Here is an 18100-nt window from a genome sequence, read left to right as displayed (position 1 = left end):
TGTACATGTGACTGAGTGGGAAGGGTAGCATGCTAGGGCTGGGGTGCCTGCTGCTCAGTGTGCACTCAAGGACCATGGACACTTGGTCTGATGTAACTTAGTGAGGTGCTTGTGGGCTATGTGGCATGTAGACTCTGACTCAAATTCCCAGTGTAGGTCTATATGGAGGGAGTAGACACCTGCCCCAACCACCCTGTAGGCTTGTGGCAGGGGGCCATAGTGCAGGTCTCTTCACGTAGGGCTCTAGGTGCGCAGATGTGTGCGGCTATGACTATGGAAATGGGCATAGACGGAAGCCTGACAGGTGTGCACTGATCCCCAAAAGCTGTGGTACCCCTCAGCCTCCCGCTTCAGCACACACAAGTTGTAACACAGGAGCAATCATGTTTATTGAGGCCCTTCTTCCTGTGGTATCCAGGGTCACGGGGCAGTAGCATTATCATGGGTTCATAGGATAGCACAGGGCTTCTTTTCCTTGAAAGGGTTGGTGGCAGCTGGGATGCCCACAAGGAAAGGGTCGCTTTTGGCCTGCTCTGTGCAGAACTGCAGCAAATCTGTGGCTGCCTTGGACACCTGCAGACCAACCAAGTCAGCCACCTCTGGGTGTCCACCTGCCCCCTTGCCCAGCTGTGCCCACCCCAAGGCTGTCCCGACCCTCACCTGTATGCGGTTGATGCCTGCCTCCATCCGCAGTTGCTCTACCGCCCGGCGGGCCTGTCCAATGTCACTGCCAATGGCCACCTTGTTGGACATCTGGGAAAAAAGGTGAGCAGGGCTGTGCAAGCCTGAGCTTCCAAGCTTCTGCAACTCCTTCTGGGTCCCTGGCTATTCCTGGTTCCCGCACGTTCAGATACCTCAGCTGAAGACTCCTGAACACGTTTGGCTGCCTGCTCCAGCCTCAGCTACCCCACTCTGGCTCCCTTCTCAATACTGGCCTCAACACTTCAATCCCCCAACCCCCACCCCTTTCCAGTCCCTGCAGAGACTTTGAAGCCAGGATCCAGTGAAATGTCACCAGCAACAACAGCAGCAGCTGCTGAGACAGGGGGTCCGGTCCCCAGGAGGCCCAGTGGCTGCTTTGGTGTCACATGTTTCTTGGATCTCCTGGGGCACTAGGCAGCTTGGCTGCAGGCCTGAAGGATGTGGGACTCTGACTTGCTAGATATCTGTGGACTGTCCCCAGCAGACCTCCCTCCTTGCCTCTGCCATCCTTTGCAGGCTGGCTGTACCCTGGCTCGGCTCTCTCCTGAACTCCAGACTGTCTTTTTAATAACTTCCCCAACTCCACTTTTTTTTTTTTTTTTTTCTTGAGACAAGGTTTCTCTGTGTAGCTTTGCGCCTTTCCTGGAACTCACTCTGGCCGGCCTCGAACTCACAGAGATCTGCCTGGCTCTGCCTCCCAAGTGCTGGGATTAAAGGCGTGCGCCACCACAGCTGGCTCCCAACTCCATTTTTTTTTTTTTTTTTTTTTTTTTTTTTGGTTTTTCGAGACAGGGTTTCTCTGTGTAGCTTTGCGCCTTTCCTGGAACTCACTTGGTAGTCCAGGCTGGCCTCGAACTCACAGAGATCCACCTGGCTCTGCCTCCCGAGTGCTGGGATTAAAGGCGTGCGCCGCCACCGCCCGGCCCAACTCCATTTTTAAAAATGTTATTTTATGGGGTTTTGAGTCTCTCGAAGCCCAGGCTGACTTTGCCCTCAAGCCTGACATCACTCTTGTGTGTTATACCTCTCACCATGTTCATCCCCAGACCTGCATCCCAGCTGCTCGGGCACCCATCTCCAAGGCCTCCATCCCTCTCCTTCAGGAGCCTCCATATCTAACTGCCTCAGGTACCCTCATAACAGCCTTTTGGTTTGTTTTTGCTTTTTTTGTTTTTTTGATACAGGGTTTCTCTGTGTAGCTCTGGCTGTCCTGCAACTTGCTTTGTAGACCAGGCTGACCTCAAATTCAGAGATCCACCTGTCTCTGCCTTCCTGGGTTTAAAGGTGTGTGCCACCACCACCTGGCCCTATCAGCCTTTAAGTGAAGTTCTCAGTCTGGTTCCTGCTCTTATTGTTCATGCCAGTGGTCTTCCTCCCCAACCCTGACCCACTGGCCTGAACCGGTACAGTCAGTCCCTCTGTGTCATCTGCCAGCTTTTCTTTGCCCTGCCCTGGCTGTTTTGGGCTTGGTGGTGCACACCTGTGATCCTGTCACCCGGGAGGCTGGCCTGGGCTACACAGTAAGACTTTGTCTCAAACAAAACCAATCGAGGTGGGGGGTGGGGTGGTTGGCACCATGTGTATTCTAAGCTACTCTAGAGGCTGAGGTGGAAAGATTGTTTACTGGGGGCCGGGAGTTAGAGAGCATCCTGGGCCACAGAAGGACTGGTCAAGAAAATCAGAAACGGCTCTCCACCTGCTCTGCAGTCTCTTGCAGTAAACTCATCCTTTGCACAGTCCACAGGATGCTGCTGCCAGATTACTTCTTGGAATTTCCTTTGTTATTTATATGATCAACACCACTATTATCATTCAGAGAGCGGCTGGCTGTGTGTCATCTAGACTCATCTTTCTCTAGGCTACAATGTCCGCCTGCCTCATCCCCTTGAGTAGCTGGGACTCTAGATGCTCCCACGGCACCCAGCCTCTTATCATCTTCCTCCTTATCCCGAAGGGATTACCCTGACACTGTTGTTTATTTGTTCCTTTGTTCATCCGTCTGTCTGTCTGTCCATCCATCCCATCCATCCATCCATCCATCCATCCATCCAGCCAGCCAGTCAGCCAGCCAGCAGTGTATTAGCCTTGAGCTGCTATAACAAATGCCACAGACTGACACAGGAATTATTTGTTGGCTGGGTGGCTGGAGGTCAAGGTGCTGGTTTTGGTTTCTCTAGAGATTGTTGTTTCATCAACTTCTTTTTAAAAATTATTTTAAAATTGCATTCATTATCCCATTATCTATCAGGAGGTAGAAGCAGGCTGATCTCTGAGTTGAGGCCAGCCAGGTTTACATAGTAAGGAGAAGGGAGTGGCGTGTAGAAGGGCAAAGTGGCTGGATTTGTCAGCCACTCAGGCAAGTCAGAATCACATGGTGAGACTGTCACAAAAGTATTTATTTTGTGTGTGTTGGGGGGAGGGGAGGTGAATGTGGAGTCCGTTTTCTCCTTCTACCATGTGGGTCTTGGGGATTGAACTCAGGTAGCCAGGCCTCCTGACAGTGGCCTTTACCTGGTGAGTTATGATCTCCCCAGCACAGAGGTCGTCTGCCTGCTGTGTCCTCAGCTGCTCTTCTCTCTGCATGCATGTCACCGTCCCCGAGTGTCTATCTGATCATAACAGCCATTCCCATCTTAATCAGAGCAGCTCTGACTACCTACAATCAGCCCTCAAGATTGAACCTGTTCCCTCACAGAAGAAGGGGGTGAGGGTCATCAGACTCTCACCTGGGAATCCAGCCACTTTGCCCTTCTACATGCCACTCCCACATGTATGCAGTTCTCCGGCCACACATGGTATCGGGCAGTCCTAGCATATAGAGATTACCTGAAGTGGGCTCTATCTATGCGTCTCTGGAGGAGTAGTGTCTCTGAAATCTAGGTCTTCTGGCCTTGGCCAAAATGCCATGTGTTTGGCATTTTTCTCCAGTCACTTTTTCCTTCAGCTAAGGTTACCAACTCCTCCATCCACCTTTGTGTGTGTGTGTGTGTGTGTGTGTGTGTGTGTGTGTGTGTGTGTATAGGCCAGAGGACAACCTCAGATGTCATTCCTCAGGAGACATCTGCCTGGTCCCCAGACCTTTTATTTTGTGCATGTATGAGCATGTGCATGCATGGCATGCTTGTGGGGGTCAGAAGATGATTTATGGGAGTCCAAGGCTCTTTCCTTTTACCATGTGCCTCTGGCCACTCAGCACTCTTGCAAGCCCTACCCCCAGGGACCTGCTTGTCTCTACTTCTCCAGAGCTGGAATTACTGGCACCGCCCTCACACCCTTTTTTTCTTTTTTTTAAATTCTGGGAATTGAACATCCAACCCACACTCTTGCAAAGCCAGGGCTTTGCTGACAGTTATTTCCCTAGCCCGAACGGGTCTCACTCTGTAGTTCAGGCTGGCCTGGAACTTGAGATTCTTCTGCCTCCATCTGACTGCCGGCTAGTGTCTGCACCTCCTGACTGCTGTCTGGTGTGTGCCCCGAGCCTGGCTTAACCACAGTTTTCTGTTTCATCGTTCAGACTATGGACATCAGGAGGGCAGAGGTCTTGTTCACTGCTGAATCTTAGTGCCCAGCAAAGAGCACTATTTAGTGTAGACCACACAAACTGTAGAATTAAAAGTGCTCCTGTGGCTTCTTGGGGTAAATGATGGCAGTCATCCCTGCCTCCCACAAGAGGCCCGTGATCCAGTGGGAGGTGACAACTGTGGCTGGAGTGTCAGAAGAGGCAAAGAAGTTTGCGGAGACTCTGGGAGGCACCAAAAGGAATCACTATTCCATTTGACAAGATGCTGCAACTAACTCATTTTGCCTGATGTCCTAATGCTGTCCAAAGGCTCCGTCTTAGGAACAATCATCTCGCTCATAGGAGCCAATGTACGGAACACAGGAGTAAAATGGCCGCTACCAGGACTGCAGGGTCTATGCAGGGTCATGTGACTTAATAACTTCCGGTCCTCTCCCTTTTCCCCCTCCCCAGCTCTCGAGTCCCATTTCCTGGGCTGGGCCGACCACGCTGAGAGAGATTCAGCGGGTCCCGAGGCACCGAGGTGGCTGCGATCTGAGAGCGGCCACGGGCGCATGGAGGGGACCCCGCAGGGGGCGGCGCCCGCCGCGGCGCTGGCCGCCGTGCTCAAGCACAGCTCGGCGCTGCCGCCCGAGAGCGCCCAGGTTCAAGGGTACGACTTCAACCGCGGCGTAGATTACCATGCACTTCTGGAGGCCTTCGGCACCACCGGCTTCCAGGCTACCAATTTTGGACGCGCGGTGCAGCAAGTCAACGCCATGGTGAGGCGCAGGGCTGCCCAGGAGCGGGACGGGAGGGCGGGACCGCCGCGCAGATCCGCGCGTGAGTGTCTGGACGGGGCGGAGTCCTGGTAAGTTCGCGTTCTGGGACGGCGGTGCTTGGGGTTAGAAGGGCATTGTAGGAGGAGCTTAACGCCGGGAGAGCCCTGGGTTCACTTTTCCCAGTGGAAGGAGACTTGAAGACGCTATGTGGTTGGTTCCTAAAAGGGAACAAATCCTAAGTGACAGACCTGAACCGGGAAAGGGAGGCTAGGACCTGCACAGGGGTTGTGCTTTGTTTTTGAAGTAGACCTGTATCCCTGAGTACAATCAGACTCTGGAATCCAATCCGTCTGGGGTTCCTCGACTGAGGTTTGGAGTCAGTGTGACTTTCCTGTGCCCTCATGCGCAGATTGAGAAGAAGCTGGAGCCGCTAGCACCAGATGAAGACCATCACGAAGACCTGACGCAGAGCCGCCGCCCACTCACAGGCTGCACCATTTTCTTAGGCTACACATCCAACCTAATCAGCTCGGGCATCCGTGAGACCATTCGCTACCTCGTGCAGCACAACATGGTGGGTCCACATTACGTCTGGCTTCCACCTCCTTGGGCTAGTGGATGGTAAAGCTACTCTTCATTTAAGAGAAATGAAGAGGGGTCTGAAGAGGCTTAGAGGTTAAGAGTATTTGTTGCTCTTGTGGAAGACCTGGGTTTGGTTCCCAGCACCCATGTGGTGCCTTACAAATGTCTGTAACTCCATTTCCAGGGATGTAGGCAAAACACCAGTACACATTAAAAAAAAAAAAAAAAAAAAGTAATTTTAAAAAAGGATGTGAGGAGATGGATTTTTGTTTTTGGACATGCCTTATGCCTTAGCCTCCTGAATGCTGAGATCACAGGAGTGTGCACTTTTTCTGGCTATGGGTCTGCTTTAAGCAGGGGAACAGGCTTGAGTTAGTTTTGTTGCATGCTTTGGGTCTAAATGAGCTCAGGCTGATGTTAGGAGTGCTGCTTAGAATGAGGGTTAGTGTTGTTGCCTGTGATTACAGGTGGATGTACTGGTGACTACTGCTGGAGGCGTGGAAGAAGACCTCATCAAGTGTCTGGCACCCACATATCTTGGCGAGTTCAGCCTCAGTGGGAAGGAGCTCCGAGAGAATGGGATCAACAGGTGGGGCCCTGAGCAGTGGGGGCAGGGGAGCTGGGCTGAGAGTCTTGGTGACTGATGCCCAGGAGCCTCCCATCTCCAGGATTGGGAACCTGCTGGTTCCAAACGATAATTACTGCAAGTTTGAGGACTGGCTCATGCCCATTTTGGACCAGATGGTGCTGGAGCAGAACACAGAGGTAGGGTTGGAAGGGTTCTGGAGGACCTGCACAGTGGCTGGAGTCAGAAGACATACGGGCTAATGCTGATGTTCTCTTCCTTGTAGGGTGTGAAGTGGACACCTTCCAAGATGATCTCCCGGCTCGGCAAGGAGATTAACAACCCAGAGTCTGTGTATTATTGGGCCCATAAGGTGGGTTGGTGGGGACGACGTTCTTAGGCTTTGGCATGTGCTGACTTGTTTTGTCTTTGCAGCCACCTGGGAGTCTCTATAATTATTCTTAGTCTTCCTAGACTTAGATGAGGAGTGTCAAACACAGAGAGGCTAGGCAATCTATCTGTTGAATGAAGGGCTCTAATGTCCTAGCTATGCCCCTACACTGTTGGGACCACTTAGGTGTAGTGCTTAAGAACCCCTTGGGGCCTGACCCAGGGTATCATGCTCCCAGAGACAGTGGAGTGTGAGTCTGGGAAATAATGAGCTCAGTGTGCCAGACACCTTCTTAGAGGTGTGCATGGCTCTCCTCTCATCAGCCTCACGTCCACAAGAGAAATAAGCAGCTTGTTCAGGTAGAGAGGGAGGGATATCACTGGGTTGGGAATCAGAGTTTTTCTGGGCTATGAGCTGTAGCTGCTAACTGGTCCTGTCTCCACACCAGAACCACATTCCTGTGCTGAGCCCTGCACTCACAGATGGCTCACTGGGTGACATGATCTTCTTCCATTCCTACAAAAACCCAGGCTTAGTTCTGGACATTGTTGAAGGTGAGGTGCTAAGACCTTGGGAGAAGAGGGAGAAGGGCCCACTGAGACCAGTGCCTGACCTCAGCCCTCTCTCTCAGACCTGAGACTCATCAACATGCAGGCCATTTTTGCCAAGCGCTCTGGCATGATCATCCTGGGTGGAGGTATGGTCAAGCACCACATCGCCAACGCTAACCTTATGGTGAGTGGGGTGGCCCCTGGCAAGTGTCTCCATTGCAGACATGGCATGCTAGGCATGGACTACAGCAGTGGACTAGATGGGCCAGAATCTCTGTCCTCTTTGGAGTGACGTTGGTGTGAGGCGGTCGGCCAGTAGTGACGTGCACGCTGTGTGGCAGTGACTCTAAGGACATAAGTAAGTCATGTCAGTCAGGCAGGGTACTATAGTCCCAGCTACTTGGGAGACTCAGGCAGGAGGATGGCTTGTACATAGCTCAAGGCCAATCTGGAATGCTATAATGTGAAAGGAATGCTGTTGAATAAAGGGAGTGTTGGAAAAAGCTTCTGAGAAATGTGACCTTGCACAGACATTTTCAAGAGGTTCCTCCCACAGGCCTTATGGTTATGTTATGGGAAGAGCCTTCCTAGTGAGTGAACAGCCAGTACAGAGGCCCCGAGGCACCTGAAGTAGCCAAGGAACAGTGTGGAGTGGAGTGAAGTCCCAGAGGTTAGGCTGCAGAGCTAGCTGGGCCTGTGGAACAGAAGAAGAAAGTGAGGACAGGACTCCGGGGGCTTGCAGAGGCCTGTGCTGGCTGTGGGTGTGAGTGATGGGGCCGTGGGAACAGGAGGTTTGATCTGCAGATGGTGGTTGCAGCCACTGCTGAGCACAGGGTGTTGACTATAGCTCAGCTACCCTTTTTCATGGAGACTACTGGCCTCTTTGTTGCGCAGGCTGGTCTTGACTCCCTTGGATCAAGGATCTTCTTGCCTTGCCGTGCCCAGTAGCTGGAACCACAAGCCTGTGTCAGCACAGCTGGCTCAAATGTCCCTTAACCAAAATGCTTGGTAACATCAGTGTATTGGATTGGTGTTTTGTTGTTTTATATTTAAAATTTTAGATTTACATACACATTTTGGGTCAGAAACCTAGAAGGAAAAACATGTCCAGGATTTAAATGTGAATGGCATATAGCTTGAAGGTAATTTCATACACATTTTTAAAATTTTATTTTTAATTATGAGTATATATGTGTGCCTGTGTGCACTTGTGAGTGAAGTACAGGTGTCCATGAGAGTCCAAAAGAGGACATTGGATCATCTGGAGCTGGAGTTACACATGATTGTGAGCCACTTGACGTGAATGTGGGAATTGAATTCAGGTCCTCTGTCAGAGCATGAAATACTCTGACAGGAGAGCTGTCTCTCCAGCCCTATATACACTATTCTCACTTTGCCTGTGGTTTAACTGACTTGTCACACGGGTGCTTAGAAGGTGGTACATTTTGGCTTAGGGAGGGATAGCTTGTACCCAGAGGTGGTTGTGTTGGAAACATGGACCATCTCACCTGCCCACTAACTTCAGGCACTGATGGGCCCTTCCTAGAAGCTCTCAAGGCCTTCCACTGTGTCATACCCCAGCTTCCTTGGCTCTGGTATCTGTCTATGGCTTCTGACCAGGCTCTCCTCTGCCCACAGCGGAATGGGGCTGACTACGCTGTCTATATCAACACAGCCCAGGAGTTTGATGGTTCAGACTCAGGAGCCCGGCCAGATGAGGCTGTCTCTTGGGGCAAGATCCGGATGGATGCACAGCCAGTAAAGGTAGAAGCTGCTGCCTAGGGTGAGTCCATGGGCTGTGGCCGTGGGTCCCATCCCTCACCCAGGTTCTCTACAGGTCTATGCTGATGCTTCTCTGGTCTTCCCCCTGCTGGTGGCTAAGACATTCGCCCAAAAGGCAGATGCCTTCACAGCTGAGAAGAATGAGGACTAAACCAGAAGATTGGTAAAGACTGGGGTTCTTGCCTTTATTTATTAACTTTACACACCAGCCCCTCCTTGGGCCCGCCCACTCCTTAGTCAGCAGCGTCTCTAGAATAAACGGTCTTTGTTGGGTCTTCTGAGTTGGTCTGGGTCCTTTGGCTTGGTGTCAGATCCCTAAGCCTCAGCTTGCCTCACCCTCTGCCTCATAGGTCTCTTCTCGCCAGTACTGGATGCTGCCCCCCATGGCTGTCAGCAGGCAGGGTTCCGTGGGATGGTAAGCCAGTGACTGTACCACACTAGAACCCACGGGCAGGGCCAGTGCCAAGGCACCCTAAGGAATGAATGGTGGGGAGCAATTACTAGTGATCAGGCTGTCTCCTTGAGATCCAGCCTGAAGTCCTCAGTCACCTCTTTTCTGACTTCTTTTGGTGGTGCTGAGAATGTTAGGCAAATCTTGCCACTGAGCCACACCCTCAGCCCAAAGACTCCCAACGTTGGACATAGAAAGGCCCTGGCCAAGCCAGGCAGTGGTGGCAAACACCCTTAATCCCAGCACTCCAGAGGCAGAGCCAGATGGATCTCTGTGAGTTCAAGGCCAGCCTGGTCTATAGAGTGAGCTCTAGACAGGCACCAAAACTACACAGAGAGACCCTGTCTCGAAAAAAACAAAAACAAAACAAAAAAAAAAAAGAGAAAAAAGGCCCTGGCCCAGTCTTCCTTGTGACCCCACCTGAATGTTTCCTTTTTGGGGGTACTAGGGATGGAACTCCAGGCTTTTACATGCTAGGCAAGTGTTTAACACTGTTCCATTACTGGCCTGTAATGGCTTCTAAGATACTACAGATATCACCTGGCCAAACTGCACCCCTCTGGAGCTCTACTTCCAGGTGCTAAGTATCTTGGGAGTTTCTTATACCTCCCTCTTTTTTTTTTTTTTCAAAGGGCTCTGTAGTCCAGGCTGGCCTTGAACTCACAGAGATCATCTGCCTCTGCTTCCCAAGTGCTGGGATTAAAGGTGTGTGTCACCACTGCCTGGCTCAGCAAATCCTTCTTTATTTGCAATATAGTGTTGGGATTACAGGCTGGCTTGGAATTTAGTGTCTTCCTCCATAGCCTCCCCAGTTGCCGGGACTACATGCATGTACTACATGCCTAACCTTCACTCCTCTCGGGACCCCCTGACACTGTCTTTAGACTCTAGAGGCACCTGCTCTGATCCTTTGGCTACCACCTGCTCCAGACACGTCTCATTCCAAGTTTCACTGTTCCTGACATTCTGAGCACTACTTGTCAGCCCCAATGACTGTCATTTCCCTTGTCAGCCCACAGTTACGACACTATAGTTCCTAACCTAGTTCTTTGTACTCAGCAATATCCTTTTGTGTGCTCTTCAAGGTGAATTTAGTCAGGAGCCTCAGAAGTTGACAGACCATTCCTGCTACCTTAGTTCCCAAAGCAAGAGCTGGTCTCCAGGGTCCCCTAGTTTCCCCAATCCTCTTACCAAGCTTAATTCTGCTGACTAGGCTCCAGCACTGATGTCTCCTTCCTGGAGGCCCTAGAACCCTGACCTCACTAAGCCAGTGGTCTGTCTCTCACCTGGGGCATGTCAGGATCCGGGGGTTAAAGCCATATGAAACCTAATGCAGATCAGATTTCCTCAGTGATGCAGGCTTGGTAGCTGGCACTGGCTCCTCTCACTCGGGTTTGTTTCAGTAGCTCAGTCTGGCATTTACAGCCCTGTCTGACTCGGAACCAGCTTCAGCCACCACCTTCTCCAAGTCCTTTAGCATATGCTGTGTTCTTTCTTGAAATACCCTTCCTGCTTTCCTTCCTTCCTCCTTCAGCTTTCGAGGCTGAGGCAGGAGGAATTCACCCCTACCCCTACCCTTACACCCCCCACCCTCACCCCTCACCCCCCCACCCCCTGCCAGAGGTCCCAGCTCAAATACCCAACACCACTGCTCTTTTCAGACCTAGGAGTGGCTGAGGTGAACACATAGCTGATGCCCTGGCAAGGAGTGAAAGGTGAAGACTCACCTCTACCAGGTCCCAGAAGAACACCTTCCCATCCTCAGAGCAGCTGACCACGTGTGTGTCACGTTCACTCAGGCAGCAGTCCAGCTTGTACTTCTGGTTCTTATGGCCAACATACCTAGCAGTGGGGGTGGGTAGAATCAGGGGGGCTTGTTCCTCCTAGCCTCAGAAGTGGGGTGAGGGGGAAAGGCCAACTGTGGAGACTCACTCGCCCAGCAGCTCCCCTGTGTCTTTATCTAGAAGCCTCAGAGTTGAGTCCAGGCTGGATATCAGCGTGCACTGCCCATCCCGGCTGAAGCAGGTGCAGGTGATGGGGCCTGGGAGAGAGCACAGCAGGCAGGCGGGTGAATCGGGCGCTCTTGCCTGCCTCATCACCTACCTTGACTGTCTCGCTGGGCCTGGGGCCACACTCACTGCCCACGTAGTCTGAGAAGACCTGCCCCATCCTTAGGTCATAGCGCCTCACGCGGCCGTCCACAGAGCTGCAAGAAAGAGGAGATCCAGCCTAAAGCATTGCAACCCTTTGCTCCAGGGGCAGCCTGTGTCCCTATGCAATCCTGGTCATCTAGAAAAGTGAGCAAGGAAGGTGTCCAGGGGACACCTTGGTCCCACTCAAAGACCATGCCCTCTTTTCCAAACCCCCAGAGCTCTTTACATCCTGACTGGCACAATAGTCAACCCTGTCTCTGGGTTCTATATCTGCACATTTGACCAACTTCAGCTCATGAATATATTTTAAGGTTATTATTATCTGTATCTATGTATCTATCTATCTATCTATCTATCTATTTATTTATTTATCTTTCAAGACAGGGTTCTCTGTATAGTCCTGGATGTCCTGGAACTCGCTCTGTAGACCATGCTGGCCGGTTAGCATACCCAAGGCCCTGAGTTCTATCCTTAGCACAGCAAGCAAACCAAAACCATGTATCAGAATAGTACAGGTTCTATGCAAGCTATTTTATAGAGGACTGGAGCAGCCTAAAATGTGCTTTCCCTGGTCGGCCCTGAAAGCAGCCTACTACAGATACCAAAGCAGCGGTGTTCTCAGGCTGTGACTCCTTCCCCACCCCCAGCACCACTACCATCTTGTATCTGTGAGGGTTTTGCCTGTGACCTCCAATCCTTAACGCCCAAGCCCACCGAGCAGCTTCCACCCTTTTTTGAGACAGGATCTCCTGGAGTCCTGGCTGGTCTCCTTTTACTATGTGACTCCTCTCATGTGCTGGGATTACCAGTGTCCTCTCACACCTGACTCACCAGGAAACTTTCAGAGCACAACCACCCCGTGCCAGTCTTTCCCTCAAAGAAATGCAGCTTTTCACTGCTCTCCGAAAAAGAAATGTTCAAATGCCTCCTGCAGCCCTTTGGACGCTGTTCCTGCCATCCCTTCAGCCTCTCTCCCCTGGTCTGCTTGCTCTCCAGCTCGCCAGTGGGTGGCTCTTCTCCACCAAGGTTGTTACCTCGCCCGGCCTCTCACTGCCAACAACCCTATCGTGTCTGCCACCTAAAGCTACTGTCTTGTTCCTGCTGCCATTAGATGAGTTACAACTTCTACTTTCATTGACTTGTTTGTTTAAGAGGGCAACAGATCTCATTACTGATGGTTGTGAGCCACCATGTGGTTGCTGGGATTGAACTCAGGACCTCTGGAAGAACAGTCAGTGCTCTTAACCGCTGAGTCATCTCTCCAGCCCCTATTTATTTAGTTTTTTAAGACAGGGTTTCTCTGTGCAGCCCTGGCTGTCCTGGAATTTGCTCTGTAGACCAGGCTGGTGTCAGAGGTTAGCCTGCCTCTTCCACCTGAGTGCTGAAGTCAGAGGTGTGTACCACCACTACCCAGCTCTAGACAGGCTGGCCTTTAACTCTTGGTCCCCTGCCCTACTTTCTCGATGCTGGGGAGATGTGTGTTACCAAGCTTACCATAGTTGGCACTTAGTAATTTTTTGAGACAGGGTCTCTCTATGAAGCCCTGGCTGGTATGTAGAACAGACTGGCCTGGAACTCAAGAGATCTCCATCTCTGCCTCCCAAGCACTGGGGTTAAAGGCGTGTGCCACCATGTCTGGCTCATGGTTGCATTTATTTATATAAAGTTTTATTAATTTTTTGGATGTATTTTTATCTCATATATGACATATATGTCTGCGTTATGTATGTATGTGCACCATGTGTGTGTCTGGTTCCCTGGGGAGGCTGGGGACCTCCAAAAGAGGATGTTGGATTCCCTAGAACTGGAGTTAGAGATGATTGTGAGCCACTATGTAGATACTGGGAATTAAACCCCCTGTTCTCTGCAAGAGCAACAAGTGCTCTAAACCACTGAACAATGTTTCCAGCCCTGTGGTACATTTAGTACTGTCCTGTGAGACAGGACTGGGAACTGCAGCTCTTTCCGTGGAAGAGCCTGAACAGCTTCTACCATTGAGGGAGGAGCCTGTGCTGAGCAAGGGAGATCCAGAGAGGTCCAAGTAGGCAACATCAGAAGAGGGACCTGAAGATGAGAGAAGGCAACCAGGTGTAGGCCAAGGAGAGGTGTAAAGTGTGGACTGGCACAGGAGGCCATTTCTTTGCCTAAGTTCTTGAGCTGGGCCACAACATGGAGTCAACCACAATAAAGGTCCCTATCACCAAACTGAAATTAAGTGCTATCTTTAGGTCAGAGAGACGGCTCATCAGGGGACTGAGCAAGACTGATGATCCAGGTTTGACCTCTGGAGCCCACATAATAACTGTATGAAGGAGCAGGCATCTAAAATTCCAGCACTCCTATTGGGGAAATGGGAGGTGGAGACAAGAATTTCTTGGAAAGTTAAGGGCTGGCTAGCCTGGAGTATATAGCATGGAGAAACAGCAAGAAAGACCTGCCTCAACATACTAAAGGAGAGAACTGACTCTGTCCTTTGATCTCTACACATATGCCTGCACACACACAATATTAGGTAAAATTAAAAAACAAAACAGGCAGAAGTGGTACACGCCTTTACTCCCAGTACTTGGGAGGCAAGAGGTCAGCTTGGTTTACCGAGTGAATTCCAGGGCAGCCAGGGCTACACAGAAACCCTGTCTTGAAAGACCAAAAACCAAACCAACAACAGCAACAAAAGAAACCCCCCAAAAGCTGGGCACATCAGGTAGCTCACAACTACCTGTAACTCCAGCTCTAGGGGACCCTTGACCTCTGTTGATATTCCGCCCACCCCCATGCAGATACACATACCCTATCTATTTTTCAAATGTCTTCTGTGTACTTGTGTTTTGCCTGCATGTATGTTTGCGTACCATGTGCATGCCTGGTGCCTACAGAGGCTAGGAAAGGGTCATCAGATCTCTGGAACTGAACTTACAGACAACTTTAAGTCATCATATAGGTGCTGGGAATTGAACCTTGGTTTCTTTGGAAGAGCAGCCAGTACTTTTAACCACTGACCAATTTCTCCATCCCCCATAGTTAACAAAAATAAATCTTAAAAAGCAAAACAAGGGGCTGGAGAGATGGCTCAGAGGTTAAGAGCACTGGCTGCTCTTCCAGAGGTCCTGAGTTCAATTCCCAGCGACCACATGGTGGCTCACAACCATCAATAATGAGATCTGGTGCCTTCTTCTGGCATGCAGGCATACTATATACATAATAAATAAATTAAAAAAGAAAAAGAAAATTTAAAAAAAAAAAAAAAAAAAAGCAAAACAAAACTAACCTCTGTGCTTGGCTTTTTGAGATATTTATTTTGACTTTCAGAATGAAATGTTGCCTAATTATCTGAGCTGGGCCGGGCTTTGAGGTGCAGCTCTCCGGAGGCAGAGCTGGGAGCATTGCACAAGGCCAACCTGTTCTGTATAGTGAGTTCCAGGACAGAGTGAGTCCCTGTGTCAGAAACAAAAGAGATCTAGGCTAGGGTTCAGCGTGGTGGTGGTGGTGGTGGTGGTGGTGGTGGTGGTGGTGGTGGTGGTGGAGGAGGTGGTGGTGGTGGTGGTGGTGGTGGTGGTGGTGGTGGTGGTGGTGCTGCTGCTGCTTCTTTTCTTCTTTCTTTTTTTAAAGACAAGGTTTCCCTACATAGCCTTGGGCATCCTAGAACTCAACTATGTAGACCAGGCTGGCCTCAAACTCAGAGATCCAAATGCCTCTGCCTCCTGAGTGCAGGGATTAAAGATGTGCACCATGAATGTCATGGTTCATTCTTAAAATTTCAGCACTTGGGAGCTAAAGGCAAGAGGGTTAGGAATTGAAGCCCACCCTGGGTTACATAAGTTCCTGTCTCAAAAAAAACCATGGCCACTATAATCTCCAGTGGTACCAACCAGGATAGGAGTAAGCGTCTGGACCTACTCACCCTGCCAGGATCTCATCGTCTGACACCTTTACACTGGATATGCCATCTCTGGCTTCATCTAGCGTCTGCACGGGCTCAGGCTTCCGAGAACGGCAGTCCCAGCATCGGATACTGGAATCGATAGAACCTGTAAGGCCAACAGGAAGGTGAGGCCAGGTTTGGGTCTCTGGGCAACAACCAGTTTCTCGCTGTCCAGGCCTTAGACTCACCAGACAGGATGATTGTGGCCTCTTCGTTAAATTGAACGGTGTTCACCTTCTGAGAAACGGGAATTACTAATTTAGAGGAGGGGAGTTTTGGAAGATTGGGATAAAGGAGAGACTCCTAGTGCAAGTTGAGAGCAAGAACACATACTACTGGTAGGGAAGGTGAAAGGTTCTGGAGAAACTGGAAGACAGTGCTTGGTGACTGCCTGGGTGTAAGAGATGGGCTCAGGCGGAAGACTGCAATGGAAGGATCTTCCTCGTACCACCTACGCACTAATATGGACCTCCATAATGCACGCGTTAATGAGAATCATCTGGATTGTACTCACTCCAGCGTGGCCCCGAAATTTGCGCACGACCTGCCCAGTTGCCACATCCCACAGCACCACCGTTTTGTCCCCACCACCAGAGCAGAGATGGCTGTTGTCAAAGGAGCTGGCGGGCAGGAAAGGGAAGGTCAATATCAATGCATGATCCAAGCCTCTGCGCTCCTTACCCCATCCTGGCCCCCGGCTCACCCGGCTGCATCCAGCACTTCGTAGCCGTGGCCACTATACGTCCGTAGCAGCGTCCCACGCAACGGGTTCCACAGTTTTAGGGTTTTATCGCTGCCACACGTCAGACAGTAGTTGCCATCCACTGGGGAACAGCAGGTGGGGGTTAGGGGACCTTCGGCCTTAGGAGGCGGGAGGCCCGGGATGAAGACGAGGACGCTTACCATTAAATCGCACGGCTCGCACCGCGCCCTGGCCGCAGTCCACCGTCTTCAATCGTTTCTGCGGCAGCTCCGGGGCCCGCGGTTTTGGCTCAGGAAAAGCCATATTTCAAAAGTATTAGTCCGCTACCCGCAATGCTGAGGTCTGTATCGACTGCCTTGCTTCCAGGGTTTCAAAACCTTTGCACGGGTGTAACATTATTATTGTCCCCCAGGATTTATTTCCTGCTTGGCACTTCCGTGTTCAAATTTTCATCGCGTTAATGACAGTGTTAGAAATACTAAAGGTCCCTTTCAGTTTTTTCCACATTGCCTACTTTCCAGGAGCTATTCTGGCCTTTTCTTATTCTCCATTCTTTGGCTGAGAGCAGTCCTAGTCCCGGGAGCAAAAGCCTTAGACTGCTGGTGTTACTCTTAAAAGCCACCCTTCATTCCCACGCCGGAAGCTGCTGTTCTAGCAGTGAAAGAGGTCCGGCGTGGTCTTTGGTTCGTTATGTCCACCAACAATATGTCCGACCCACGGAGACCCAACAAAGTGCTGAGGTGAGCAGTCCAGCAAGTCATGGCAAGGCATCTCTGGTCGTGGCCGTGGTCCACGCCAAGTTGTCAGCCCAGGTGGGACTTGATCGCTCCTGACCCTTGAACATGTCGCAGGTATAAGCCTCCGCCGAGCGAGTGCAACCCAGCTTTGGACGACCCGACTCCGGACTACATGAATCTTCTCGGCATGATTTTCAGCATGTGCGGCCTCATGCTTAAGGTGGGCGGGGTTGAATTTCCCTAGGCTTCTGTCGCTCCTCCTGAGAATGAGGCCTGGGGGCGGGTTCAGAAAGAGGCGAGTCCTCTGGCTGTGCTGAAGGTGGGGAAGGGGGTTGAGGTCAGTGGGGAGCAGAGCTATGGTGAGGTTTCCAACATAGGGGAAGTTGGGATTGCAGTTGATGAGCACATAACTGAGCGGATCTGAGGGTGGGGCCTGATTTTGAAACAATTTACAGAGGACTCTTGGAAAAAGGGCAGGGTCCTTAGCGTTTGGGAATGTGGTGGGGTCAGAGATACAAGATACATACACACATGGGGATCAGAAGCTTGGAGTAGGCTTGGTACTGAAGGGTTGGTACTTCCTGGGCCAAGGTCCAAGCTGCAGGTGGAACCTGATATCTGAGGATCTGGGTTGTGGGGGCTTCCTGGCATACTTCTCACTGATCCAATCTTCCCACCCACCTTTCTTCAGCTGAAGTGGTGTGCTTGGGTTGCCGTCTACTGTTCCTTTATCAGCTTTGCCAATTCCCGGAGCTCGGAGGACACTAAGCAGATGATGAGTAGCTTCATGTGAGGATCCTGAGTAAGGGGATGGGGTCCCATGCCTGCTCTCTAGGACTGACACCTCTTTTCTGTCTCAGGCTCTCAATCTCTGCCGTAGTGATGTCCTATCTGCAGAATCCTCAGCCCATGACGCCCCCGTGGTGATGTCTACTAGAAGGCTTGGATCCTGGACTCCTGTCTACCTTCTCTCTGGCCTAGCCTTTGACTGACTCCAACCTGCCCTTGGCTGCTGTCTGTAAACTCGCCTGAGTGTTGTCTCTGGTCTCCCAGCTGAATAGAGGGAGGATGGCCCTTTCTTTGGGGTCCTGCTTCTGCTTTGACAAAGGGGTAAACCCGCAGACTTCCCTTTTATCTCCCTCCCCTGGCTACTGTTATGAGAAACACTGTTCATGTTTCTAAGTATTCGCTTGTTTTCTTGTTGAAACCAGTTGATAAAAAATTTTCCACTCTGGATGGCATGTATCACTTCTCTTTTGTTCATGGGGTGCTCTGCCCAG

General features: G+C 51.0%; 4 protein-coding genes across 9 annotated transcripts; 2 read left to right on the top strand and 2 right to left on the bottom strand.

Annotated features, from left to right (window-relative positions):
• Positions 1 to 66: 66 nt before the first annotated feature.
• On the bottom strand, positions 67 to 5028 carry Gng14 (G protein subunit gamma 14). 3 transcript variants are annotated; one of them, XM_052727030.1, is made up of 3 exons: positions 4903 to 5028; positions 661 to 753; positions 67 to 573 (listed from the first exon to the last, which is right to left on the bottom strand). In XM_052727030.1, exons 1-3 carry the CDS (start codon positions 4903 to 4905, stop codon positions 448 to 450), a joined length of 222 nt encoding a protein of 73 aa, XP_052582990.1. In that variant the 5' UTR covers positions 4906 to 5028; the 3' UTR covers positions 67 to 447. The 3 variants fall into 3 exon arrangements, with proteins under 3 accessions (XP_052582990.1, XP_052582992.1, XP_052582991.1); XM_052727032.1 differs by lacking the exon at positions 4903 to 5028 and adding an exon at positions 4080 to 4648; XM_052727031.1 differs by lacking the exon at positions 4903 to 5028 and adding an exon at positions 855 to 1269.
• Dhps (deoxyhypusine synthase) lies at positions 4673 to 9135 on the top strand. Of its 3 annotated transcripts, none has more exons than XM_052727019.1 (9): positions 4675 to 4983; positions 5393 to 5557; positions 6033 to 6154; positions 6234 to 6330; positions 6417 to 6503; positions 6970 to 7075; positions 7153 to 7256; positions 8711 to 8836; positions 8910 to 9135. In XM_052727019.1, exons 1-9 carry the CDS (start codon positions 4777 to 4779, stop codon positions 9003 to 9005), a joined length of 1110 nt encoding a protein of 369 aa, XP_052582979.1. In that variant the 5' UTR covers positions 4675 to 4776; the 3' UTR covers positions 9006 to 9135. The 3 variants fall into 3 exon arrangements, with proteins under 3 accessions (XP_052582980.1, XP_052582979.1, XP_052582981.1); XM_052727021.1 differs by lacking the exon at positions 4675 to 4983 and adding an exon at positions 5121 to 5193; XM_052727020.1 differs by lacking the exons at positions 6970 to 7075; positions 7153 to 7256 and having other exon boundaries at positions 4673 to 4983.
• Positions 9015 to 16514, bottom strand: Wdr83 (WD repeat domain 83). Its single transcript, XM_052727024.1, has 9 exons — positions 16284 to 16514; positions 16084 to 16204; positions 15895 to 16000; positions 15569 to 15617; positions 15360 to 15486; positions 11444 to 11511; positions 11238 to 11346; positions 11033 to 11147; positions 9015 to 9326 (listed from the first exon to the last, which is right to left on the bottom strand). The coding sequence occupies exons 1-9, from the start codon at positions 16384 to 16386 to the stop codon at positions 9177 to 9179; spliced, it is 948 nt and encodes a 315-aa protein (XP_052582984.1). The 5' UTR covers positions 16387 to 16514; the 3' UTR covers positions 9015 to 9176.
• Positions 16515 to 16642: 128 nt separating this feature from the next.
• Wdr83os (WD repeat domain 83 opposite strand) lies at positions 16643 to 18056 on the top strand. Of its 2 annotated transcripts, XM_052727028.1 has the most exons (4): positions 16652 to 16823; positions 16935 to 17040; positions 17512 to 17609; positions 17681 to 18056. In XM_052727028.1, exons 1-4 carry the CDS (start codon positions 16774 to 16776, stop codon positions 17745 to 17747), a joined length of 321 nt encoding a protein of 106 aa, XP_052582988.1. In that variant the 5' UTR covers positions 16652 to 16773; the 3' UTR covers positions 17748 to 18056. The 2 variants fall into 2 exon arrangements, with proteins under 2 accessions (XP_052582989.1, XP_052582988.1); XM_052727029.1 differs by lacking the exon at positions 17512 to 17609 and having other exon boundaries at positions 16643 to 16823.
• The last annotated feature ends 44 nt before the right edge of the window (positions 18057 to 18100 follow it).

The sequence above is a fragment of the Peromyscus californicus genome, unplaced genomic scaffold (genome assembly GCF_007827085.1).
Source record: "Peromyscus californicus insignis strain IS unplaced genomic scaffold, ASM782708v3 Scaffold_8__1_contigs__length_139910024, whole genome shotgun sequence".
Taxonomy (NCBI): Eukaryota; Metazoa; Chordata; class Mammalia; order Rodentia; family Cricetidae; genus Peromyscus; species Peromyscus californicus.
The sequence above is the reverse complement of the archived record's forward strand: the minus strand, read 5'-3'. Positions and strand labels throughout refer to the sequence as shown.

What these genes read in the sequence shown, in the direction of transcription:
- Dhps (XM_052727019.1), top strand. Translation starts at nt 4,777, where the DNA reads ATGGAGGGGACCCCGCAGGGGGCGGCGCCCGCCGCGGCGCTGGCCGCC. An exon ending in ACCTCGTGCAGCACAACATG is followed by an intron (nt 5,558 to 6,032) that starts GTGGGTCCACAT and finishes CTGTGATTACAG; the next exon opens with GTGGATGTACTGGTGACTAC. An exon ending in AGTTCTGGACATTGTTGAAG is followed by an intron (nt 7,076 to 7,152) that starts GTGAGGTGCTAA and finishes CCTCTCTCTCAG; the next exon opens with ACCTGAGACTCATCAACATG.
- Gng14 (XM_052727030.1), bottom strand. An exon ending in CAGGCATCAACCGCATACAG is followed by an intron (nt 574 to 660) that starts GTGAGGGTCGGG and finishes GTTGGTCTGCAG; the next exon opens with GTGTCCAAGGCAGCCACAGA.
- Wdr83 (XM_052727024.1), bottom strand. Translation starts at nt 16,386, where the DNA reads ATGGCTTTTCCTGAGCCAAAACCGCGGGCCCCGGAGCTGCCGCAGAAA. An exon ending in GACGATGAGATCCTGGCAGG is followed by an intron (nt 11,512 to 15,359) that starts GTGAGTAGGTCC and finishes TCTTTCTTGCAG; the next exon opens with CTCTGTGGACGGCCGCGTGA. An exon ending in ACAGGGGAGCTGCTGGGCGA is followed by an intron (nt 11,148 to 11,237) that starts GTGAGTCTCCAC and finishes CCCCACTGCTAG; the next exon opens with GTATGTTGGCCATAAGAACC.
- Wdr83os (XM_052727028.1), top strand. Translation starts at nt 16,774, where the DNA reads ATGTCCACCAACAATATGTCCGACCCACGGAGACCCAACAAAGTGCTG. An exon ending in TGTGCGGCCTCATGCTTAAG is followed by an intron (nt 17,041 to 17,511) that starts GTGGGCGGGGTT and finishes ACCTTTCTTCAG; the next exon opens with CTGAAGTGGTGTGCTTGGGT. An exon ending in CAGATGATGAGTAGCTTCAT is followed by an intron (nt 17,610 to 17,680) that starts GTGAGGATCCTG and finishes TTTCTGTCTCAG; the next exon opens with GCTCTCAATCTCTGCCGTAG.